The sequence below is a fragment of the Girardinichthys multiradiatus genome, chromosome 2 (assembly GCF_021462225.1).
Source record: "Girardinichthys multiradiatus isolate DD_20200921_A chromosome 2, DD_fGirMul_XY1, whole genome shotgun sequence".
Lineage (NCBI taxonomy): Eukaryota > Metazoa > Chordata > Actinopteri > Cyprinodontiformes > Goodeidae > Girardinichthys > Girardinichthys multiradiatus.
This window is the reverse complement of record NC_061795.1, coordinates 12,296,940-12,316,745: the sequence shown is the minus strand read 5'-3', so window position 1 is coordinate 12,316,745 and position 19,806 is coordinate 12,296,940. Positions and strand designations below refer to the sequence as shown.

At 40.4% G+C, this 19,806-nt stretch overlaps 1 protein-coding gene across 2 annotated transcripts in view; it reads right to left on the bottom strand.

The window, feature by feature from the left end:
* Positions 1-9,993, bottom strand: part of LOC124879046 (integrin alpha-11-like) — a 146,481-nt gene extending 136,488 nt beyond the window's left edge. For both annotated transcript variants that reach the window (XM_047383316.1, XM_047383324.1), the window contains exon 1: positions 9,912-9,993. In XM_047383316.1, coding sequence (XP_047239272.1) covers positions 9,912-9,960 — 49 coding nt within the window. In that variant the 5' untranslated portion in view covers positions 9,961-9,993. The remainder of the gene's footprint in view (positions 1-9,911) is intronic.
* Positions 9,994-19,806: the final 9,813 nt, after the last annotated feature.

The window sequence follows — 19,806 nt, the reverse complement described above, 5'->3', positions numbered from 1 at the left end:
CTGAAAAACGTGAGTTGGGGAGAATAAAGGCTGAAAGGGAGTTAAAGGCCGCACGAGCTAGGCTAATAACTTATGATCAGGAGATAAAGAATGAGAGCAGTGTTCATGTTGACTGTAGCGGAGCAGCTCAGAGGGATCCCACAGTTTCTTCTCCCATTCCAGTCCCTAACACTAACGTGTCCACCACACCTCCACAAGTAGACATCCTTTACTTAGCCCAAGCCTTACAGGACAGTGTTACCATGAACAGATTGCCAATGCCAGAACCCTCCACACCCTTCACAGGTGACCCAATACAGTTCATTGAGTGGAAAGCTTCATTTGCTGCACTCATTGATAAAAGGAACATCTCACCTGTGGACAAGCTTCACTACTTAAAAAAATATGTAGGAGGTTCAGCTCGAACAATGCTGGATGGCATCTTCTACAGAAATGACAGTGAGGCATACCAGGATGCTTGGGATCGCCTCAACCTAAGGTATGGACATCCATTTGTTGTACAGAAAGCGTTCAGAGAAAGGCTGGCAAAATGGCCGAAGATACAAACAAATGACTGTATAGGATTCAGAGCTTTCGCTGATTTCATTCAGACATGTCGTGAAGCTATGCCCCACATAGAAAGTTTAAACATTCTCAATGATTGTGAGGAGAACCAAAAACTTGTTCAGACATTACCAAACTTGGCAACCGCAAGGTGGAATCGTCAAGCTACTCAGTACATGAAAGAAAATAGGAAGTTTCCAGGTTTAAGGCACTTTGATGAGTTCATGTCTTCTGAAGCAGAGATCGTGTGCAATCCAATCACTTCATTTCAGGCTCTTCACTCTACAGACTTGACGAAAATCACTAGTAAAGGTTACCAAAAGGAAAAACGGCCCAACTCCAGTGTTCTCCACACACAGGTGGTAGCAGAGACTGAGAACACTAAGCAAAGGTCAAATGTTAAACCGCCGTGCATACTCTGTCAAGACAATGGACACAAACTTTACAGTTGCCCCCAGTTCAAAGGCAAATCACTTGAGGAATGAAGGAAATACATAAAGGATAAAAGGCTCTGTTACGGCTGTCTCAAACCCAGACACAGTGCAAAGGACTGTCGTTACAGACTCGTATGCGAAATGCGTAACAATAAACACCCTACCTGTTTGCACGACTTCAACTATGACAACAATAAGTCAGCCACGAACTCAATTCAGACCAACACAGAACACGCTGCAACTGCCCTGTCTCTAAATACAGAAACCAACGAACAATGTGTAAACACTTCCATGATCGTACCAGTATGGGTTTCTTCAGAGCAACAACCAGGTAAAGAAAGACTTGTTTATGCACTCTTAGACACCCAAAGTGACACAGTCTTCATCAACCAAGATGTGTCTAACGATATCAAAGCTAAGTCTACCTCCATAAGGTTAAGGTTCACTACAATGCTTGGTAAAGATGCAGTTGTGGCAAGTGAACGTGTCTCAGGTCTCAAGGTGAGAGGGTACAACTCCTCAGAAATTATTGAACTTCCTCCTGCTTACACTAAAGACTGTATACCAGTTAACCGCTCCCACATTCCTTCCTGTGAAACGGCAAAGCAATGGAATCATCTCAGGGTAATTGTGAATGAGATTCCTCCAAGGCTAGAATGTGAAGTTGGGCTTTTAATTGGCTACAACTGCTCCAAGGCATTAGTTCCAAGGCAGGTCATCCTAGGAGGAGAGAACGAACCCTATGCTGTCTGCACAGCATTAGGCTGGAGTATTGTAGGCCCTAGATCATTTCACAATGACTCCTTTAGCATGTCTGTGTGTCACAGAGTCACAGTCAAAGAGCTTCCTTTAATGACTCCAGCTGATGCTCTCAAGGTTCTCGAGTCAGACTTTAAGGATGATAACAAGGATAACAGATCAGTGTCTCAAGAGGACATTCTCTTTCTGAATACATTAAAGGAAAGTATTTACAAAAACAATGAGGGACATTATGAAATGCCACTACCATTTAAGGAGAGACCTTTCTTACCAGATAATAAGCAAATGGCCACTGTGCGACTTCAAAGCCTCAAAAACAAACTGTCGAAAGACCAAGGGTACAAGGAGCAATATGTAAAGTTTATGCGTGAAATCATAGAAAAAGGTGACGCAGAGGAAGTGCACAGTGAAGCAAAGGAAGGAGAAAGGTGGTATATTCCCCACCACGAGATATATCATCCCCAAAAACCAGACAAACTCAGAGTAGTCTTCGACGCCTCAGCAAAATACAAAGGTAACAGTCTCAATGACCATTTGCTGTCAGGCCCAGATTTGCGGAACACTTTAAATGGTGTTTTTATCAGATTCAAACGGTATCAGGTTGCACTGTTATGTGACATTGAAAAAATGTTCCACTAATTTCATGTGTACGAAGCAGATACAGACTATTTGAGATTTTTATGGTGGAAAAATGGCAACCTGGACACTGAGCCCCAAAAATTTAGAATTAAGGTGCACCTTTTTGGCGCCACATCCTCTCCAGGGTGCGCCAATTATGGTCTAAAACATCTTGCGAAAGAAAACGAGACACAGTTTCCCCTTGCATCTCAGTTCATAATGAAGGATTTCTATGTGGACGATGGTGTAACAAGTACTGCATGCATCAAGGAAGCTATTCAGCTCGCTCAGGAGGCTCAGACACTCTGTGCGTCAGGTGGCCTCAGACTGCACAAATTTGTAAGCAATGACAAAACAGTGTTAGAAAGCATTCCAGCATCTGAACGTGCCTCTCCACAGCAAGCATGTGATCTAGCCTTTAATGACTCTAAACTTGAAAGAGCGTTAGGCATTCATTGGCACATTGACTCAGACACACTCAGGTTTCGCTTTCGCCCCAACGATCAACCTACTACAAGACGTGGGACCCTCTCTATGGTTGCATCTCTTTACGATCCATTGGGATTCATCTCCCCCTTCATACTCACAGGCAAAAGAGTGCTTCAAGAGACATGCAAACAAGGCACTGGCTGGGATGATCCCCTTCCCAGTGAACTAAGGCCAGTGTGGGATAACTGGAAAGATGACTTGAAGAACCTGGAGAAAATCACAATACCACGCTGTTATGTTCCTAAAGGCTTTGGCCAAATAGTAAAAACAGAGTTGCATCATTTTTCTGATGGAAGCTCATATGGTTATGGTCAGTGTTCATATTTAAGACATGTAAACAAAGATGATAAGGTGCATTGTGCTTTGGTTACAGCAAAGACCAGTGTTGCTCCCATTAAAGTAATAACAATACCAAGACTCGAACTGACAGCTGCTGTTGTCTCCATTACTGCAAGCAACATGTTAAAGGATGAGCTTGGATTGACACAGATTGACGAGTATTTCTGGATGGACTCTAAAGTAGTTTTAGGCTACATCAATAATGAAGCACGCCGTTTTCATACATTTGTCTCCAATAGAGTTAAAAAAATAAGGCTCAACAGCACCCCCCCAGCAGTGGAGATATGTTTCTTCTGAGCAAAATCCAGCGGATATTGCCTCCAGAGGTTCAAGAGCAAGTGACCTCATTTCATCAGATTGGTTCAAAGGGCCACAGTTTCTGTGGAATAAAGAAATTCCTCCAGCTGCAGAGATTGATATGAACGTGCGACTCGGAGATCCAGAGGTGAAAAGGGTACATGTTCTGAACACTCAAAACAGAGAAGAAGGGTTTATCAGATAAGTTGAGAAAGTTTTCCTCATGGTACAAAGTCACTCAAGCTAATTTGCTGTGCCAAGAGAAATAAAACAACAGGCCATAGTACAGTCCAAGAAAAACAAAACGCACAATGTGTTATTCTAAGAGACGTACAAGCAAGTGAATATGCAGAGGAGATAAAGACGCTCAAACATGGAAAGGCAATCCCTCGCAAAAGCAAACTGTTCAAAATGGACACTTTTCTTGATAATGGGATAATGGGAGGAAGGCTCAAAGATGCTTCATACTCCTCCACAATGAAACATCCAGTATTAGTTCCAAATGGTCAACACCACTCAGGACTGACAATCAATGAGATCAGGTCAAATGGAATTTGGATTCCAGGCATCAACAAGGCTGTGACAAACTTTATACACCAATGTGTAAAGTGTCGCAGACTCAGAAGAGGCACAGAGGAACAGAAAATGTCAGATCTCCCAACACAGCGCTTAGATCCATCTCCACCGTTTACATTTTGTGGAATGGACTGTTTTGGTCCCTTTCTAACCAAACGACCTCGCAAAGTGCACAAGCGTTATGGACTTCTTTTTACGTGCCTTTGTTGCAGAGCAGTGCACATAGAAATGTTGGACGACATGATTACAGACGCCTTTATCAATGGACTCCGCTGTTTTATAGCCATAAGAGGAGCAGTCAGTGAGATAAGGTGCAATCAAGGAAGCAACTTTGTCGGAGCTAAAAACGAACTGCAGGAAGCTTTAAAGCAAGTCGACCCTAACCGCATTACCACATTTCTTGCCGACAAACAGTGTGACTTTAAAATGCATACTCCTCATTCAAGCCATACAGGAGGTGTATGGGAAAGACAAATCAGGACAGTTCGAAATGTTCTGTGCTCAACAGCTTCGCTTTCGTCAGGCAGAATGGATGACGCATCATTTAGGACATTCTTCTATGAGGCGATGGCCATTGTGAGCAACAGACCTCTTACAGTGGAAAACTTAAGTGACCCAAACAGCCCGGAGCCGCTGACCCCGAATCACCTGCTTACTATGAAGCCTAAGGCAGCCCTGCCACCTCCAGGCAAATTCATCAAAGTGGACATATATGCACAAAAATGGTGGCGGCAGGTTCAGTACCTAGCAGAACAGTTTTGGTCACGTTGGAAGAGAGAGTATCTATCCAACATCGCAATAAGGCAGAAATGGCATACTCCAAGGAGAAACTTAAAGGTTGGAGATGTTGTCATGGAGAAGATGGGCAATTTATCTCGCAATGATTGGAGATTAGCACGTGTAATAGACACAGTGACTGACAAAGATGGACTTGTAAGGAAAGTAAAGCTTCGCTTTCGAGACAAGAAGATGGAGAAAGGACAATATTCCAGCAAACCTATAGTAGAGCGCCCTGTACAGAAACTGGTTCTTCTATTTGAGACTGTTTAACTACATTCTGCAATTTAAGTTTCATCCTTTTTTATGGACTGTGTTTTCATTGACTTTAAAGGTTACAGGTCATTCCTTCATTAGGAAATCATTATCGCTCCTTTGTTTGCCTGTTAAGCTCTAATGATTTGGTGGGAGTGTAAAGGACCTTACTAATATGTTCTTTATTTTTAAACTGGTTCATAAGTGTTTATTATTTTGCTGCAGCAGTAATGCAGCCAATGCTTTTATTTTGAAAAGCTCAGAACAGTAAGGTGTCGTAAACCGATTGCAAACGGTACAGTAGCAACGGCGCGGATTCCTGTGTGCACAAAGAAGGTGTGACCCACGGTTGAATAGGAGAAGGATATTGCTAAGGTTTAATTCCAAGCTGCAAATTGTTTCTTAGCACCTGGTCGAGGAGGGAACAAGGTTGGTATTGGCGCTTAGTGGTGAAAATGTGTATTTAGTTATATTTCACGGAGCATACAGGTTGTAGCAGTTACATCTTTTCCCATCTTTTCATGTTCTTTGTTAAGTTATGCTTAGCAATTTAAAGGTTTAAATGTTATATGCTGTGTAAAGTCACAGGCGGTTGCAACAAGGTGTATCTTGTTTTATTTCACAGTACAGTAAAATATAGAAGGCAATATTAAAGGGTTAAAGGCACATACTGTTTGAGTTATTAATAGTATATTTATTTTGTATGTTTATAGCTCTTACGGTGTGTTCACAAGAAAGGCTACACAATAAAAGGATTGTGAAACATCAGTTTGAGAGACCATCATTTTGACCGGGACGCTACACAAGCAACCCAGGTGCTCAGTCAACCGATGCATGTTGGGTTGATGGTTTTTGAAAAAGATTTTGACCCATCACTTGGGTTGCACAAAAATAACCCAACTCCTATAAAAAAAGCGCTACATGGGTTGTACAAGAGATGTATGATCACTTGCTGAAACAAAGGTTAGTGGCTGTCATGAGGTCGATGATGACTTCACTGCTCCTCGAACAACACAGCATTACATAGTGTGCAAATATCTTCTCAAACACATTAGTTGTTGCCAATATGAATGGCAGTAAAGAGAAAGAGGCTCCTTCAAGCTTATTAAAACACTTTTTTAAATTAAATTCAAAAATACTTTATTAATCCTAAAGGGAAAATGTTGTAGCTCATATTAAACAGGTTTCTTCAAAGAGCTGTTGTAGATGCTGATGGCTGTGGGCAGGAAAGATCTTCTGCAGCGGCCTGTTTTACAGCAGATCTGAAGAAGCCTCTGACTGAAGACACTTAGTTGTATAACAGCCTGATGAAGAGGACGGTCAGGGTTCTCCATAATGTTCTTCATTTTACGAAGAATATTTATTTGTACAATGATCTCCAGAGGTTCCAGAGGAGTCCCCAGATTAAGCCAGCCTTCTTTATTAGCTTTTTGAGCTTTTTCAAGTCTCTGGTTCTGTTGCTGCTACCCCAGCAGATGATGGCAGAAGAGATCACAATCTCCACAACAGCCTTATAGAAGATATGCAGCATCTTGCTTCAAACACAGAAGGACCTAAGCTTCCTCATGAAGTACAGTCTGCTCTGTCCCTTCTTGTAGATGGCTTTACAGTTGCATCTCCACTATAGACTGCTGTCCAGGTGAACACCAAAGTGTTTATACTCCTCCCCCACCTCCACTTCTTCTCCCATGATAAAAATAGTGTGAGACATTACCTGTTTCTCTTAAAATCTACAATCATGGTCCTTTGTTTTATTCACATTTAAGATGGGACGATTGTTTCTAAACCATGCCACAAAGCAGTCTACCAGCTCCCTGCACTCAGCTTCTTGCCCATCTCTGACCCACACCATGACTGCAGAATCATCTGAGTATTTCTGCAGATGACTGGAGTCTGTCTTGTACTGGAGGTTTGAGGTGTACAGCGTAAAAAGAAAGGGTGATTTCTGCTCCTATGCTGCTGACTACCTGGTTAGACACACAACCCTGCAGTCTCACAAACTGTAGTCGATTTGTCAAGTAGTCTTTGATTCAGGAGATAGTTGAGGCCTCCACCTGAGTCTTCTGGAATTTCCCCCTTCAGCGATTTATTTTGTGTTTGCTTTGTTGTCAAATTTAAATGTTCCTGAACACTCTTTTATATCAGACAAAAATAATCCTAAGCACATACAAAAGTTACACTTGCCTGTGATTGACCACAATTTTTGGATAACCGAGGTCAGTTTCACTCAGGCCTGATTACTGCCACACTTGTAGAACCAAGAAATCCCTTAAATAGATTGTATCTTACAACAGAGGTTAAATTATCTCAAAAAGCAACACATCTTGCTCTTTTCCAATTTTTTATTCACAAAGCACTTTAGACCTTAAGAAAATTCCTAACATGAGAAGATGTTGAGAGTAGTAGACTTTTAGAGAGCCTATAAGTGTCTTAAATAAGGAAGATGGTGCAAAGACAGAGAGTACGGAGAGATATTCCCTAAACAATGAAAACAGCACAGGGATCCACCCTCACATAAATGAGCAAATAAACTTCTATGACAATCATACAATTATTACAGGTCCTTCTAAAAAAATTAGCATATTGTGATAAAGTTCATTATTTTCCATAATGTCATGATGAAAATTTAACATTCATATATTTTAGATTCATTGTACACTAACTGAAATATTTCAGGTCTTTTATTGTCTTAATACGGATGATTTTGGCATACAGCTCATGAAAACCCAAAATTCCTATCTCACAAAATTAGCATATCATTAAAAGGGTCTCTAAACGAGCTATGAACCTAATCATCTGAATCAACGAGTTAACTCTAAACACCTGCAAAAGATTCCTGAGGCATTTAAAACTCCCAGCCTGGTTCATCACTCAAAACCCCAATCATGGGTAAGACTGCCGACCTGACTGCTGTCCAGAAGGCCACTATTGACACCCTCAAGCAAGAGGGTAAGACACAGAAAGAAATTTCTGAACAAATAGGCTGTTCCCAGAGTGCTGTATCAAGGCACCTCAGTGGGAAGTCTGTGGGAAGGAAAAAGTGTGACAGAAAACGCTGCACAACGATAAGAGGTGACCGGACCCTGAGGAAGATTGTGGAGAAGGGCCGATTCCAGACCTTGGGGGACCTGCGGAAGCAGTGGACTGAGTCTGGAGTAGAAACATCCAGAGCCACCGTGCACAGGCGTGTGCAGGAAATGGGCTACAGGTGCCGCATTCCCCAGGTCAAGCCACTTTTGAACCAGAAACAGCGGCAGAAGCGCCTGACCTGGGCTACAGAGAAGCAGCACTGGACTGTTGCTCAGTGGTCCAAAGTACTTTTTTCGGATGAAAGCAAATTCTGCATGTCATTCGGAAATCAAGGTGCCAGAGTCTGGAGGAAGACTGGGGAGAAGGAAATGCCAAAATGCCAGAAGTCCAGTGTCAAGTACCCACAGTTAGCGATGGTCTGGGGTGCCGTGTCAGCTGCTGGTGTTGGTCCACTGTGTTTTATCAAGGGCAGGGTCAATGCAGCTAGCTATCAGGAGATTTTGGAGCACTTCATGCTTCCATCTGCTGAAAAGCTTTATGGAGATGAAGATTTCATTTTTCAGCACGACCTGGCACCTGCTCACAGTGCCAAAACCACTGGTAAATGGTTTACTGACCATGGTATCACTGTGCTCAATTGGCCTGCCAACTCTCCTGACCTGAACCCCATAGAGAATCTGTGGGATATTGTGAAGAGAACGTTGAGAGACTCAAGACCCAACACTCTGGATGAGCTAAAGGCCGCTATCGAAGCATCCTGGACCTCCATAAGACCTCAGCAGTGCCACAGGCTGATTGCCTCCATGCCACGCCACATTGAAGCAGTCATTTCTGCAAAAGGATTCCCAACCAAGTATTGAGTGCATAACTGTACATGATTATTTGAAGGTTGACGTTTTTTGTATTAAAAACACTTTTCTTTTATTGGTCGGATGAAATATGCTAATTTTGTGAGATAGGAATTTTGGGTTTTCATGAGCTGTATGCCACAATCATCCGTATTAAGACAATAAAAGACTTGAAATATTTCAGTTAGTGTGCAATGAATCTAAAATATATGAATGTTAAATTTTCATCATGACATTATGGAAAATAATTAACTTTATCACAATATGCTAATATTTTGAGAAGGACCAGTAATATAGAGATAGGATAAACTTTATCATCCTCCTAGGGCAAAATTAAATAGTTTCAGCGGAAGAACAGATTAAAGGTGTACCTTAAAGATGCCGGAGTACCCGGAGAGAACAAAACAGCAGCTAAAGACAAAAAAAAAAAACTGTCACTCACTTTGAGACCTGTTTTTTTGTTAGACACATCCCCCTTCAGTCTCACAAACTGTCTGTTTGTCAGATCAGAAGATTGTTGAGACCTCCACCTGTGTTTTCTAATATATCTTGTTGAACAGTATTAAATGCACTGGTTAAATAAATAAAAAACATCCTCTCTGTGCTGCCTGCTTTAGAGGACTAACTATCAGAGAGAAAGTACTAATATTCTTGGATTTTAATCACTTTTGTTTTTGCTTTAGTTTTCACGGGATTCAAAAAATGTGAGATGTGGTTTTTAGTAATTTAATATGCTGAATGCTTTGGGCAGATTATCTAGAAAATGAAATGAAGCTCAGCACACTTTCTAAATGTCTTAAATCACTGTCTCCTTTATGTAACTAGTTGCTTAGAATGGATTTCAAGTAAATGCCTCAAATGTTACAATGTTACATGCCCTTAAAGTCAACAGCACCTGTTTGTTATGGACTCAGTTTTTTATATCATGTGTTGAACGCTCTCTCACCTGGCCAGAGGGTGCATGTCCACAGCACAATAATGTGTTGATAATCCATAAATTGCTGTAAAGGAAAACGTTGAAGAGTGAGAGTGAGTATGTCTCATCCCAAGGTGGATTATTCACTCTGCTGCTCTAATGTAGGACAGACAGGGTGGAACAAAGAGGAGGAGGAGGTTCTGCAAGTATAAGATGTACCTCCTGACTCATTTTTGCTCTGTTCACACAGATGTGTTCTCTTAATAGCCTCACACTTCATCCTCTGTAGATCCTCCAGCTTCACGTAGCTGTCTTCCTCTGCTCCTTTGATCAACACAACAGCGCACACCACACACACATAGGGGAGAACAAAAAGGGCGCGATTTGAAGGAAAATATAGCATTGCTAAACAATTTAACCCGTTACCTTTGTCTTTCTTTAGTTTAGAAAGTAGTTTGCTGTTCGCAAATAGCTACATGAAAAGCTCGGCTGCAATTTATCAGAGGCGATGTGCACGGCTTCTCCCAAGCTCCAGACACACGAACTTGAAGTGGACTTAAAAAAATTTGATTAAAAGCTTGGATAAGATGCATTACAAAATTATTATGTTCCTACACATACTAGCTAGTGTTGGAGTTTGTTACCTAGAACTCCTGCGTGCTCGTTTGTTTTGGTAAAGCTAAGTCCTGCTATACTGTTTTAGTAAAACTAAATAATAAAAGAAACTAAAAAGACTGCGCAGTCAAGTTATTCTGGCCGGCCAGGAGAAACGCTGCAGCCCCGTTGCTGCTCACCACGAACGCTTCTGCCTTTCTCCCCAGCTTCAGCAGTTTTTATTGAAAAGCCAGGCATGTACATGCAAAACAAAACACACATTCTATCAAGTGTCAGTTGGCCTGTCTGAAGTATCTTCATTGTTGCCGGGTAGAAAAACATACATTCATATCAAATGTCAGTTGAGCTGTATGTCAGTTGGACTGACTGATATATAACACAGAAGCCTGACTGTTAGCCAGGCAAATTATATCTAAGTTAAACACACACAGAAGGCCTGCCAGCCTGGCCACCAAGTCACACGATACATTTTATTTTACACATTATTAAACATAACTTGAGCATAACAATTCAGACCCTATTAAGTATTTTAAATGTTTCCAACATTAGCAAACTAACTAGCTGGTAACTTAGCCTGCAGGCTAGCGAACCAGCTGTGAAACTCAAAATTAATACAACATTGAGCGAACGTGCATTATGAACTAGTTTCATTATCTGTGTGTGCTTCCATGATAAAGGCTAAATGGCTAGCTGTGTAGTTAGCCAAACCGACCAACTCGCCTCGACAATAGAGAGATACTAGTTTGATATGTAACACAACACAAACACTGTATGTACTGTGCATAAACCTTTTATTGATGATTTGCCTCGCTTCGATGATCAGTCAGGTTCTCCTTATGTGTGAGCTCATTGTTGATTGAGCATTGAGTCTGGGAATGGTGTATTCTTGGTGGAGCATGTCTGTACACGTCATGACATTCGAAGCACAAGCAACCCAGGTGGTCAGTCAACCGATGCATGTTGGGTTGATGGTTTTTGAAAAAGATTTTGACCCATCACTTGGGTTGCACAAAAATAACCCAACTCCCATAAAAAATAGCTCTACATGGGTTAAACATTTCATAACCCGGCATTTGGGTAGATAAAATAACATACCATTTTTAGTGAGCAGAAGGAATATAATTATGACTAGGAATAATCCTATTTTAGTGATCTACAAATGGAACAACAGAGAGGAGTGCGCTTTGAATAAATGTTAAAATGGCCTGCCATAAGCTGTCAGTCATCATTCCACACCCCATGTCTTAATAAGTCCCACCCCCACACCGAGGGGGCAGCAGTTTGAAACTGAAAAAAAATCTTAAACTGAAAAAAAAAAATCTGAAACAAAAAAAAAAACTTGAATCTGAACAGTAGTTTTAAACATTTCTTGTCAGTTTCAAATCCTTTTTTTTCAGTTTCAAAAAAATTTGTTTTTGGACAAACTTTATGGCCCCAATTTAGCTCCATAAGCAAGTGGGCAATAAGCAAGACACCATTACTGATGTATTGGTGCACATGTATACTGATCAGCCAAAAAACTAATAGATGCTTTACAAAATACTCCACCCTCTCCAGATGCATCACATTTTATTGAGCCAGATTGCTCAATAGAGAGGAAATCACTGAATCATAACAAATTCATCTGAGTAGGATTTCAGGCTTCAATAATAATAATAATAATAATAACAGAATAACAGATAAACAGTGAAAAGCACTGTGCAAATATCTAAGATTCTCTACCCCTATGAGAATGTTAACAGAGATGTATGATCACTTGCTGAAACAAAGGTTAGTGGCTGTGTACCTTAAAGGTGCCGGAGTACCCGGAGAGAACAAAACAGCAGCTAAAGACTCTCTTTCAGCAAGGTTACTTTAATATCAGTGGTGCCTCAAAGAAACAGGAAACTCCTCCAACTTTCAATTTGCTCAAGACCATATGTGCTTTATGTACTAAACTTGTCAAAAAATCCTTGTTTGTCTTGCTCAAGCTGTGAAGAATAGGCTACACACTCTGAAGGTCTGGTTCTGTTATCAACTTCTTTAAAATCTTCTTTGCTAAAAAGCAAGTTTGTAATTTTTTCTGTTTAATTTGTTGTAAAAGTATGTATTAAAGTTTGTTGCCGTTCAGATTACATCATTGCAAGTTAGCCTACATAACCTCAGATAGTGCTTGAATGAAGTGAGACAAACCATAAATGTGCAAAGACATCTATACATTGATCAGAGCTGGTGTTATAGAGACAGGTCTTAGGCCATTTAAGAACAGTAGTAGACACGTTCCTTGATTTTTTTTACTTTACAAACTTAAATTTATTTTCAGATTTTGATTCAGTTAATTCAAAATAACTCTTCTAATCCCAAAAGTGAAGTTACGTGTGGTTGTATCTCATTTTAAACTTTCTTTAAAGAGTCATTGTGGATGGGAATGGCTGTTGGATGAAAGGATCTCTTGCAGAGGTCTGTCTTACAATTTAATTTAATTTATTTACATCCTGTATCTAAGATCTGCGGTGGAGCCCTGGAGATCCACAGCAAAGCCCTGGAGATCTGTGGCGGAGCCCTGAAGATCTGTAGCGGAACCAAGAGTAACTGCAGCGAAGACCTTTAGTGAGGAGAAGAGCTTATGGCTTATGTCCGGTCGAGGAGGAGACTGAAGCCGGGGCGTCGAGCTGTTCTCCAGCTGGGCCTATGGCTGAGGTGTTGAGAAGAGGAGGTAGAAGTGTCGAACCGACCCTCCGTGGGGGCTGAAGCAGAGGTGTCTGGCCGACTCACCTCAGAAGTAGGTGTTGTGCTGAGAGCTGGCTCAGAATGGGCTAATTGTAAGCTAGCACTAATCACTTATTCACCCAGAGAGATATGAGGTCTAGGGTTACTGATGAGCATCATCAGGGTCATGATGAGAGACTTTCATCTGAGTTTCAAGTAAAGTTAAATGGCCTGGCCGTCATAAAAAACACCAGGAACCCTCTCTGTAAGCTTCCAGCTAGATCTGCAGCATGTCCGCATGGAATATGCACAAGAGGAACTGCGTTCAGCTGTTGGCCAAACCACATCTTGAAATCCCAGGCACAGCCCTCTGGCATAACTATCTGTGTTATTAGGGTTCTAAGCCCGCAAGAGCGAGCGAAGGCCATGCAAGACATAGCTGTTAGCCTGCTCCCAGTGGAGCAGTGAACCCTATTATTTTTGCTTCGTTCTTTCATTAGGCCCGAGCAGGAAGCCTGCAAGAAGCCTGCAAGGGTCTATCGTAATCATCCATGCAGGAAGGCCTGCAAGGGCCTATTGTAATTGTAAGATTTCTCATTTGGCCCGTGCAGCAAGCCTGCACAGTCTATTGTAATCGTAGTGTTTCTTATTATTAGGCCCGCCAAGGAAGGTCTGCAAGGGCCTATTGTAATCGTTGTGTTTCTTATTCTTTTTTCTTCTCTTCATACTGTTGCGTCTTTGCCGGGAAATTTGGGGGCTTTTCCATGCCCCTAGATGCACACGATTTTACCCACAAGTGTCCCCAGCGTGAAATTTTTGATCTTACATGTATGCGTTGAGCTGCGAGGGCCTACAATGCTCCTTCCAGCTTTAATTAGGCCAGGAAGCCTGCAAGGGCCTATTGTAATTGTAGTGTTTCTTATTCTTTATTCTTTCTTTCTGTTTGCCGTTGCGTATTTGAGGGGCTATTTGGGGACTTTGCCAAGCCCCTAGACGCACATGATTTTACCAAAAATTGTTCGCCATGTGAAAGTTTTGTACCTTAATGTCGTCGTCAGTGGGCGTAGACAAACATCTTAGCCACGCCCCCAAACTTGAGATAGGCTGAACTGAAAGATCTGAAATTTAATGCACTGGTAGAACTACTCAAACCAAGAAAAAAAGTATCTTGGGAGTATGCCCTAAAACGCACAGGAAGTCGGCCATTTTGGATCAAAGGCTAATTTTTGGCCATTTTTTACTTTTACTCACCTCGAACTTTAATAAACTCCTCCTAGGGATTTTGAGCAACCGGCATCATATTTGCTCACCGATACGAACTGATATGAATGGTGCTTGTACTGTGTTCGTGGGAGCAAAACCTTGCTCTTTCAGTGTTGCGATATAGCTTTTTCAATATCGATGTGAACAGTGCTCGTTCTGTGTTCATGGGAGCATGGGTTTTCTCTATCAGTCATGCGAAACAGCTTTTTTAGTACCGATGCTAAGAGTGCTCGTTCTGTGTTTGCAGGTGCATGTTCTCGCTCTTTCAGTGTTGCGATACAGCTATTGATAGCGATGCGAACAGTGCTCGAACTGTGTTCACGAAAGCATGTCTTCAGTGTTGCGATATAGCTTTTTCAATACCGATGTGAAAAGTGCTTGTTCTGTATTTGGGGGAGCATGTCCTCGCTCTTTCAGTCTTGCGATACAACTTTTTTGACACCAGTGCCAACAGTGCTGGTTCTGTGTTCGCAGGAGCATGTCCTCGCTCTTTCAGTCTTGCGATACAGCTTTTTCGATACCAATGCTATCAGTGCTCATTCTATGTTCGCTGGAGAACATCCTCGCTCTTTCATTCTTGCGATACAGCATTATCAATGGCGATGTGAAAAGTGCTCGTTCTGTGTTCGCGAGAGCATATCCTTGCTCTTTCAGTCTTGCAATACAGCTTTTTCGATAGCGATGCGAACACTGCTCGTTCTGTGTTTGCAGGAGCAAATTCTTGCTCTTTCAGTGTTGCAACACAACATTTTCGATAGCGATGCGAACAGGGCTCGTTTTGTGTTCGCGGGTGCATATGCTCGCTCTGTCAGTCTTGCAATAAAGCTTTTCAGTACCAATGCGAACAGTGCTTGTTCTATGTTCCAGGGAGCATATGTGGGAGAAGAAAGTTTACTAAATAAAAAATGATAAAGAGACAATTGGTTTCCTTTCAATGCCGACGTGGGGGATCTTTTATTCAGAACAGATCTCTTCATACAAAATCCCAAAGAATCCCTGACACGAGTCACGATATATATACAACAGTCATATCATTGTTGTGTATGTAAGACTTTTTGACCAATCAGATGTACCCTTTCACTTATGCACATTTTGGCACTCACAACATTGATTCTCAAGTGCAGTTCCAAGAATATAAAATCCAGCCAAACATCTGGAAAAGATCAGATTGGCCTACGTGACAGTTACACAGTACCAATCTCATGATTTTGGTCAACTCCTCATTTCTGATCTAAACTGGACTGCTGAACTAATGTCACAGTGACCTGGCAGGAGTCTGGATATCATCAGATACAATTTTGCTTCTACAATAAAAAGTCCATCAGTCATTCCTCATGCCAAGAACTTCTCCCTAATGTAATCTGTTTCCAGACAGCTTGCATGCTTCTCAGAGTGACCCTTCCCTTATACCAGAACAATTCTTCACAGTATTGAATCTAATACATATCATTATCATCTATTTTAAGCACTTTTCATGCCAATCAGGTCCTGGTTCATCATTCCTATTCACCGCAATGTATGTAACAGAAGACATTGAACATGTTGAAACTCTGGAGCTAAATACCACTAGAATGAATGCTCCCATTCTATCAGAGTGCATAAACAGCTTGAAACAATTCAGAACCTTTAAACAACATAAAGACAAACATGACGTTATAACGGGAAATTGTAAAAAACATCAGTTAAATTTTCAGCAGCAAAACAGTGTAGTTCAGTCTCTGTCCTTGGTCTTCCCGGAACATTCTGTATTCTCTTAAGAGTGTTTTCTTTTCAACTTTATTGTTTTGCCATCGCATTTATCCTGGTTCAGGGTCCCATAAAGTCTTCATGTGTCCATAGGTCTCTGAGGCCAACACCCATTAAGGTTACTTGTACAGCCAGTCTCTGGTTTGGTGTCATTCTGAGAAGACAGAGAATACTGACCAGTATCTTGCTAACCCATGACATTAAAGTACTACATGTCTAATTAAACATCCTTTGACCGAATATGAAAAAGAATATGAAAACAACTAATGTATCTAGTTTCAAAACTTAAGTTGTGTAAAAAGGAGATTGTTGTAACTTCAGGGTCAACCCAGGCCAAAATAACCAAAACAGATCTGTCTTTTATGGATAAAACCTGCCTGATAAGAGAAATTGAAACCAAATACATTCATCTTACCTTCTTAAATAAACAGAAACAGGAGAAAATGTTGTTAAAAAATGGCTTTTAAACCCTTACTAATCTCCTCTTAATTACTAAATTATACAGGTTATCCAAGCATTAGACGTCAGGGGCCTTGTTCAAATCATAGTTGTCACAGAAGTGTCATATGTAAATGGGGTATCGTTGCATCGTTAGCGTGATGCTGTATTTCCTTAGTGTCCTTTTTCCTGTATTTCTTTAACGTCCTCCTTTATCATAGTCCAATGTGATGTTGACGTTGAAAGGGGTGTGATGACTTTCACAGTAGTGGTCAAACTCCAGCCCCGAGTACATTGGAATCTCAGAAAACAAAATAATTATGAGCAGAAATGAAACTTTTAAACCAAATTTAACAATGTAAATCTTCTAGATTATAATTGTAATGCAGCAAATATACAATACATAAGGTTCTTAAGAAATAGAATAAAAGGTCAAACCATTTTCCTTTCAGAAAGAACATTCTTCTAAAACCTTTCTTAACGAGAACCCAGGTCCAGCCTCCACACCAACGAAGGGCAACGTTCTGTAGGTCAATTTGGTTCCCTCTCATCACCTGTACTGATAGAGAGATATGAACTGCTCCTTTTAGCAGTGGTAATCAATAATATTGACTCAGGGTTTTCATGTTAGCAAGGATAGTTAGCAAGTTAGCAAGGATAGTTTAAGCAATCACCTTTTCCCCTGGAAGCATGAAATGCCATTCTACCTTGCCTTATCACCTTAGATATTGCTCTAAACTATGTATTTCTCAGACATTATCCTGAAAAGAAATAGATTGACATTGCTAACTACTGTGGTTTTGTACAGTAAGTCAAAATAAGTTGAATTCAATTCAGTTTTATTCAATTCAGTTTATTTATTTTATTTCAGTTTATTGAACAGTCTTCAATTTGATCCAGTGCCTGAAAATAGTATGTCTGGTGCGCATTTTATTATCATTCAGAAATTAGTCATCTTATAAAACCGTGTGTGACCTCACCTCATGTGTTATTTTATTCTTAAATCGATCTCATAAACTTTTGACTTAACCCCCCTTTGATCAGAATGATACATAAGAACATTTAGAAATGTTATTCACGCTTCACAGATAAGCTCAGGTTTCCCCTGTTACTCTCTATAAGACATGTGCCTTGTCACTTTGGTACTTCAAATGGTCCTCTCACTCAGTTAAATAATGTTTCTTTTTTGATATTAGATGCTGTTTTTTAAATGAGGGATGCATGTTTGAGATGATGCATCCCAGTTTATTCAATGGAGAAGGAGTTCTGCAGTTTTCAACTGGCACTAAACTGTCACTGTGGGGCTGCCGAAGTAAATCAGGAGGATAGAGAATGGTGGCCAAAGCCAGTCTACCTCTATCTCACTTCACATATGTCTGTCTCCTCTCTCTCTAGTTCTTTAGGCAATTTTAGTTTGTTTTTTCTTTTGTTTGCATTCAGAGTTTTCTTGCTTATTTATATTCTGTGCTGTTGGATAACTTAATTTAACAACTGCTTCTCTGCTAATATTCAAATTATATGATACTTCTTTTCTCCTCTTGTATTGCCAGTTCTCATTCAGTTAAAACGGCTGGTATCCAGTGCCAAGACTCTTAGCTCTATAAGGGTTTGTTCCTCCAAACATTCTTTTATCGAAAAGATTAGTTTTAACTTCTATGCCAAGTGTTTAGCCCTTATTCGTCTGTATTCGGGTTTCAATACTTAATAGATTCTGCAATTTTGTGCTTTTTGCAAGGAATGTGATGTTTGGTGATATCTCTCCAACGCCTGGAACTTCTCAAAAGAGAAGATAACCAATTCCAAGGGAGGCAGTTCATTCCTCCCTCCTATGATATAAATGGCATAGTCTGAGAGCCTCGTCTAACACCGCTGCAGCTTTTTCACTAACAAAGATTAAGTTAATTTATAATTGTCTGTAAACACAGTCAAGAAGTTCACCATATAGCTATTGACATCCAGATCACATTGTACTTTCTCTATTTGCGAAACAGATGTCAAAACTACATTTTGCCTTAAAGGGAACATTGCTTTTTCCTAAGATCTTCCCTTCAGTGACAAACATTTTTTTTAATTCATTGTTTAAAGAAAACAAGAAATCTATTTTATTTTGTAAATATAATATGCCATTGTGCATCCCAAACAATAATTTATCTGTGAAAGACTTACTTGCGAAGACTTGGAATCCAGTCCTGCAGGATAGTACATTTATTCAAGTTCCAGTTTTAAATTCTCTAAGCACTTTCATCCTCTTCCTGTTCTAATTTTCGGCTGATTCGAGTTTCTGACATTTAAAATACATTCAATGCAATTAAATCCACTATTGATGTTTGTTTTGTATGAGTCTCACCTCTGAATATTGTTTCATATTCTCCTGGTGATGCTTTATTTCTTAGCACCTTTCCTAAGTCAAAACCTTGTTCTTTATGTGCTTTCATCTCTGTCTCTGTTCTGGGATCTAATCCAAAAACCATTTCCTGACCTACTCGCCTTCTGAAGAATGTTTCTTGGAAACATTTGCTAAAGTTTAGCATTGAAGTAAAATCACATAACACTTACATTAAGCATTAGTTCAACATTGACATTCTCAGCTAATATGTTAGAGGGTTAACTTCCCACAGAGTTTTCTTGGGATCTAGGGTAGCACATTAAAAACGTTAAAACTGTCATAATTCACCATTACTATTGTTATATTAATTTCGTATGAACTTTGTTGTGCATTTGTATTCCCAGCCCTGAATTCCTAGAGTTCTAATTCCTTGACATATTTCATGATTCCTGTCCTACAACACATGAAATTGAGCCAAATGCTGTCTGCTTCCAGTTGTTGTTGGATGACTTTTAGCACAAGAATGTTCAGGATTCCTCAGAGTTCTTATTGTCTCTCTCTGTAGTTGGTATTAGAGGGATCAATCTGCACAATATTCTCAGAATGTACCATGTGTCACGGTCTGTGGTTGAATCGGACACAAGAGAAACTAGACCAAGAAATAACCAAATGAAACATAAGAATCGAGAATAAATAGTAAAGTCAACTGAGAAACTGGAGGAAACAGAAGAAACACCTGACTGAATAAAAGAAAACAAACACAAAACTACCTGAGAGGAAAGCAGAGAAAATGAAGCCTAGAATAAATACAAATCAAAACATAACCTATCAGAAGGAACTGGAACAAAA